At 36.5% G+C, this 7,088-nt stretch overlaps 1 protein-coding gene across 1 annotated transcript; it reads left to right on the plus strand.

Moving 5' to 3' along the window:
* Nucleotides 1–216: 216 nt before the first annotated feature.
* On the plus strand, nucleotides 217–4,457 carry RAB22A (RAB22A, member RAS oncogene family; the record flags this gene model as incomplete). The annotated part of the gene is made up of 4 exons (XM_008949320.1): nucleotides 217–288; nucleotides 405–511; nucleotides 2,303–2,412; nucleotides 3,783–4,457. Coding segments are annotated over 4 exons (387 nt in total), but the record flags the coding sequence as incomplete, so codon positions are not given.
* Nucleotides 4,458–7,088: the final 2,631 nt, after the last annotated feature.

Raw genomic sequence — 7,088 nt, forward strand, 5'->3', positions numbered from 1 at the left:
CCAAGCCTCAAACCACAACAATTGGCCTTTGTAAAACAAGACTTTCATACAAGCTTATGTACTCTACTGCATAGCCTCTATGATTGTAAAGAAAAGTTTTACACTGTTGTGTACTTTAAAGCTAATTTTCACATTCTATAATAATAATAATCAAGAAGTCATGGGGGTCATTGGAAGATCAGATTCATAATGCATGATGTGGTGTCTGTCTTTCAGTTTCGTGCTTTAGCCCCAATGTATTACAGAGGGTCAGCAGCAGCCATTATAGTGTATGATATCACAAAAGAGGTAAGGAATTTGATCTTATCCCAGCATTTCAATCACTACAGTTTCTGTTGTTTGTTTGTCATGAGCCAGTTCTGACTCTTAATTTTTTTTATTTTTTTTTCCTCTTTCCACCTCAGGAAACTTTCTCAACATTAAAGAACTGGGTTAAAGAGCTTCGACAGCATGGACCTCCAAACATTGTTGTAGCTATTGCTGGAAATAAGTGTGATCTTAATGATGTAAGGTAAGTAACGATTGACAGTTTGGAGGTTAGCACTGTAAGTATAAATAAAAAATATTTTATGATTTCAGAGCAGGTGAAAGGTATAGAACAGTATAAGCTGTTCTGCACTGGCATTGTAGTTTCGCAAGGAGTCTGAGCTGTAACTACTGTCAGAAGACTTAGTCTGCCCTTGGGCAGTTTTGACCACTTCCACCCCTGTGCTGGTGTGAGCATGCATGTGATTGGGCAGTAAATTAGAGTGTAAAATGGATCCAGATTAAAACTAGCCATTTAAAATACAGAAAACTGATCCAAGTGTATTTTTTTCTCACACTATGAACACTTGTTGGCATAACAGTGTTGGAATAGCAGGGTTAAGAATGAGCAGTTTACAGGGAGACAGGATTACCTACTCTGGTGACAGTGCCAAGTTACACAAGCTGAATCTGCCCGTGAAGCTATAGTATAATACAAGCTATTTACCTCACTTTATAAGAAGTACCCCTGTCAGTCTGTAGCACCTCATTAGGAAAAACATCAAGCCTGTTGGAAAGCATTGTGTAAGTTTTTCTTACTTGCTTGTTCAGGTGCCTTCCTTCCCTCCTTAAATATTGGGGAGGAATTAGCTGTGGCTGAAATAGTTGCAGGGAGCAAACGTGCAGGGAGGCTTTATGAACAGCCAAGCTTTCAAGAATGCATGTACTAAAAACAAAAGAAGCCCTTTATATTGACATCCTGGCTAAATAAGCCAAAATTTAGACAGAAGGTCCATGCAAGCTTCTTGGTTTTGTGTTTCATTGGAAAAGGTATCAGAGCTGGTGTCTCAAAGGAGACAGATGATTATGTGCTTAAAGAAGCACTACAAAATTGGTTCTTGGTATTACAAATTAATATATAGCAGTTATCTAGTGATCTCTAATAACTGTTGTTGGAAATAGCATGAAGGAAATATGGCATGAAATTACATAGACAAATATAAGGTATGCAGTATTAAGTCCAACATGCTTATTTCTTGGCACTTAGGTGGCATCATAAATTATGTAAACATTGCTATTCAAGCTAATGGCAAGATTCCTTGCACTTCAGGCAGAGGCAATGTTGAATCACTGATCCAAAGTCTGTGCTTTGGATACCCTAATACCCTTGTTACTGAAAGTAGCCTAGGTTTTCTGGAAAGTGTATGTGAAGTGATACACGTATGGTCTAGTCCTGTCTCCACCTATTGGGGCCTGTTTTTTTGTGTTGGAGAAAACATGCTTCATTATCAGCTTGCTTACTTAGGGGTGCAACATAGCTTTTTGTTTCTTGGCTCTGTTGTTGAGTGTTCAGTATGTTCCTGTTTATAGCTAGGTCTTCATGCTAAGTAAATGCTACACTAATGATCTGTGTGCTGTTGGGAGATACTTGCTTCTGTAAACAGCTGTAGGAAACTGGATTAGTAGAACTAATGCTTTTCAGTACATCTAGAGCTGCTGTGTGTGTGTATATGAAGAATAAAGCACCCTCAATGACTGATTGCAGACCTACATTTAGAGCACTCAAGAAACAAGCTCCACTGTAATGTTGTTAAATGGATTAAGACCATGTTTAGTTCATGCTTGTGCTTCAGTGATGCTCATGCATCAAGGCAGGGAGACAGGGTAGACTAAAAAATAAGCATCAGCTTCAGGATGAGGGAGCACTGTCATGCCAAATAGGTAAAATAGAAAATAATAATAATTTAAAGAGACGCTTAAAAGCTTAATCTATCCCTTTAGATTTTGAATAATGGATCTCTTTGCATTAAATTTCTTCTTTGCTTTCCTTTTCCAGAGAAGTCATGGAAAAAGATGCTAAAGACTATGCAGATTCCATCCATGCAATATTTGTAGAGACGAGTGCAAAAAATGCAATAAACATTAATGAACTCTTTATAGAAATTAGTAAGTATTTAAACAATTAATGTGCTTCTGAAAGAAGTTCACGTAGAAATTCGATTACTGTATTACTTTTTGTGTTACTGAGGTGAGAGGATACTGACTTAAATTTGTTACAATCCAACATGAATACAAACTGTGAAATGAGCTGTACACATTTTTGTTCATCTCATGACCTATAAATGTTCCTTCTAGAGATTTTAAGCCTATTGTGATGCTGCTGGATAAATAGCAAGCAGGGCACTCATGTCAGAAGTCAGTGTCATCTTACTACATCTGTTATTGGGAACTTCAATTAGTATTTCCAAGGTTATGGAAGGGAAAGGAAATGGCATGAGGAAGATCTGAACTTTATACAGCTGGTAAAAGGAGTTTTTCTCACTCAAAAGTGAGAAAAACAGTTCTCACTCTTAGTCTTTGTACTTAATCTAAAACAGTGCACTCTAAAAATATAAAAATTCATAAATGACAAATAACTGGGAAATAGCAACTATTGTGTGTAAATTTTCCACAGGTATTTTTGTGATGCCTCAGGTTTTTTAAATTACATTGCAAATCTTTTCTGTCTTGTTCATGGTGGGTATGAGAATAACACTTGCTGTGAGAATGGAAAGAGACAGTACTCCAAAGTGAATTCCATGCAGTATTACTTGCAGGATATGTTTCAGGCAGCAGCACTTGTGTGCAGGTACATCAGCCTGTTTGTGAAGAAAGGACAAACAGCAATCTATTTGTCTGTGTGCACTGCAGTTTAGCTTTGAATAACTACAGAAACATTTGACTTAAGGAAAAAAAAAATAGGAAACTTATAATTAGTGGAATATATTGAAGCTGAGGTAAGAAGTATGTGCTGTAGATTGACCTCCTGATTTACTGATGTAATAGTTGCTCTCTAAAACTGATCTTGAATAAATTATGGGGAGGTTAAAAAAAAGAGTAGTAAATTTTAACGCCTGATTAGATGACTAAAGCCACTATCTTTATGAGCACTTCTGTGCTAAGCCTGATGCAGGTGATCTTCTGTGGAAATACAGGTCAAGATGGCAGTTCTCAGTGAAGATACTCCAGATGGTACTGCCTCCTGCAGAGTGTATTCTCTGGGTAGCTTTATAGCTTAGCTCTCCAAGTCTAGATGAGCCTGAAGTGTAAATACTGCAAAATTAGCTCAAAAATGCCTCTGCTGCTCTTTTGTGGAAGCATATCCCTTACAGACACAGCATAGACTGCTAACTGCCACCCTTCTGTTATGCAGGAACGTCGTCACTAATGCCGTGTGACTAACTGAAGATGCATTTGTGTATACAAAACATACACTGAATGCTTAGAATTAATTTCAAGTATAATGTTTGATATAAATTTTTTTCTGTCTCTTGTAGGTCGCAGAATTCCATCAACTGACACCAACCCTCCATCTAGTGGTAAGGGCTTCAAACTCAGAAGACAGCCATCAGTGACAAAGCGCAGCTGCTGTTGACTGATCCCTTAGAAAACCAGACTTGTTCATACAGTAGGTGGTCTTGGAAGTTAATAGTTCACGTTGGGTTTATATTATCAGTCGTAGATCTTTATCTGCTGGTGTTCACACACCCGAGGTCCCACAAAAATGGACTGGTTCATCTGACACGTGTGCACTTGCAGAAAAGACTGCAATCGTAACGTCAGCCTGTTTACTTACAAAAGGTGTAGTATCTCTTGCTTTCAAAGGGAATCCATCATCACTTTTTTGACCTTGCTTGAGAGGAAGGTGACTATATGGGTGGTAGAAATGAAATGTCTAATAGTTTTGTAATCAAGATTTTAGTTTGGGTTTTTTTTTTTTGTAAAAAGGGAAATGAGCACTTTTGTGGGACTTGGGGGTGGGAGGCTTCTGGAGGTTAGATGTATTTCTTCCTTTTCTTCAGTGAGCCTTATTTTAAATTTAATTGTAGCTAATCCAAAGTACAATGGGAGCGTTGATGTGAGGTGGCTACATAATAAGCAACTGAAGACAAATAACAGGCAAATCAGTCCATCCTGTCCCCAAATCCCATTTGCACTTTTTATTTAAAGATGATATGCGCCAGGGTGTGGGGACACAAGAAACAGATCTGAAACCACAGACAAACTTTTATTCATGCTGACTTAAATCACTTTAAAGCAAACTGATATGCTTATAGGCATCTTTTTGTTCCTACAAGTTTTTTACTATTAAGATGTTGATTGGAGAAAACCATACTGACTCCAAGTGGTTACTGACTAAAAAGATGCTGTAAACAGATGCTGTCAGTGGTTCTGATAAGACCTCAAAGTTTTGGGGGAAGCTTTTAATTGCTTGGCATGTGTAAAGTGTTCATATTATATTTATGAGACCAGTGTTTAAAGTATTATAAATTATGTAAAAACAATAAAAAAAAAATTGTAATCTTACACACTCCTTCCATTCCACACCTATGGATAAACTCTGGGGGAATTCCCATCAGGTTTTTTTTTTCCTGCATTTTAGCTATTGTCACTGAGTTCATCCAGAGGCAGAGACTGAAATCCTTTCTCTTTCAATCACATTTGAAAGGGCCAATAGAAAATTGCTGTTGGTACAGCATGAGGTCTCTCTGTTGAACAAGTTTTCATCTGTGGTGCACCTAGTCTTTCCTGTTTTGGGCACAAAAATACAAATAGGAAGTAACCTTAAGACATGCGGTAATGTAGATCGTTACCTCTTGGTTCCTGCACTTCTTTATCTGCCAGGGATTTTAGCAAAGCAGTGTTTAGCTTACTCTGTATTTGGTTTAGTATGCTTTCAATTAAACTATAGGTTGACCATACCCATTTGTGCTATTTTATTTATTTTTACTTTTTGTTTCCTACTAGCACTAGTGAGAAATTTTATACTTTTGAAGAAAAAAAAGAGCTTAATAGATTTGAGTATATACTAAAATACACTGTTTAACTTTAGTATAAAAAAAGAGGTTGATGATGCTTATTCTTTGTAATGTGGTTTTCTATCATCTGAAGTATTTTCTCTGAAGGCAACATAGTAAAGTTTGTAAGAAATGGAAGGATTTATACTTCAGACTAGTTTGTAGTAGTGAAAATTATTGTAGGCTATTCTGGAGAAAAAAAAAGTCAACCCTTACAGTGAGACTTTGAATGGGTCAGTAAGTTCTGACGAAACTTGGCAACTACATTTTTGTCACGCCTCTTACTTTACCCTGCATTGTCAATTATGCCTTTGCTGCCAGTTGTACAGGCTACATCCTTAGAGAGAGGCCAAGAAGTGTATCTTCATCAAATGAAGGCTTTTTGAAGCCCCTTTTAAACATTGGTCCGGAACAAAGCATCCTTTGGTAGAGCTGGATTTGTTTCCTGTTTGGCCTAATGTATGTCACTCAAAGCAAGTCACCTATGAACAGAAAACTGCAGTGTTCCTACAAAACGCTTGATGAAAATATATTTAGTAAAGAAAGAACAGAGTAAGCTTGCTCTTGGGCATATTTTTAATTGTAAAAAGCAGGTTAGCAATTAAATGTAGAACTTTCAGTGTCAGCCATGGAAATCCCTAGTTTCTCTGAAATATCTAAATTCTTACCCCCAGCATTTTTTAAATAAATTGTCGTCTATTTGAGCTAGGTTTATAAAACATTCTGTGTTTACAATGCTTCAGAAATCTATTCTGTACCAAGATACAAGATGTTTTAGTATCTCAGCTGTGGTACAGAAAATAGTACTTTTGTTAGTTGGCTCATAATAAATCTGGAAACTCTTGAACTTGGAAAAATCTTAGTAGAAGGGAAGTCTCAGATACTGGGAATGGCTTTCATGTGGATTAGTAGAAAAAGGAATTTCAGACTTCCTAAACTTTTGTTATTACCTGTTAACATCTGATAAAAATGGAGTTCTTCTGCTTTCACCTTGCATCAGGCTTGCTGAAATTGATTACATTTTGTCCTAACATAGCTTCTTTATTTGGAGATAAATTAGCCTTCAAGTGTTTGGAATACTGATTATCAACTGTTTCTAATAGCTTTTTTTTTTTTAAGAAGTTGTTCAAAAAGCTCAGGACTGAAGTTTTATTCCACTATGACTTTCTGTTATATGAGTGGAGCTCATCATAGAGCCTAGACTTACAGATAGATACTCTCAAAGGGAATTAATTGCTGCAAAACAAGTTTGGAAGGGTAAAGTACCATGTGTGTAAAAATGTAACAACATTCCTGTCATAATTGATACAGAGTGTTTAAAGAATATAAAAATTTATAAGAAACTATAACTATTTCAACTTCTACAACAACACCAACTATTTCCCATAAAAATTCATTTTCTACAAAAAACATAGTTTGCTAAATGTTGGTTCTTAACCTTTTGAACAACTTAAATGTGCTACCCACCTTTTGAAGGGTGTTTTCATCCAACCCTCTAAATTACAACAGTCTCTTAGCTGACCTGCCATGCTCTTGATCTATATGTTTGGTAGTTTTGTAGTATGTTTTCTATACATGCTGAAAACTGTCATACTAAATGTCTAAGCAGGTAAAATCTGGAAGCTTATGCTTAATAACAGAAGCATGTAGTGGTCAAACTACTGAAAATTGTTATAGGTGCTCTGAAGAGTTCTGAGACAATTATAACAACTTCTGGTGTTGCCACGAAGGGAAAGACTTTGTTGATGTTACTAGATAGATGTTGAAACAAAACAAATCATTACA

Source organism: Merops nubicus, unplaced genomic scaffold (assembly GCF_000691845.1).
Source record: "Merops nubicus isolate BGI_N331 unplaced genomic scaffold, ASM69184v1 Scaffold52421, whole genome shotgun sequence".
NCBI lineage: Eukaryota > Metazoa > Chordata > Aves > Coraciiformes > Meropidae > Merops > Merops nubicus.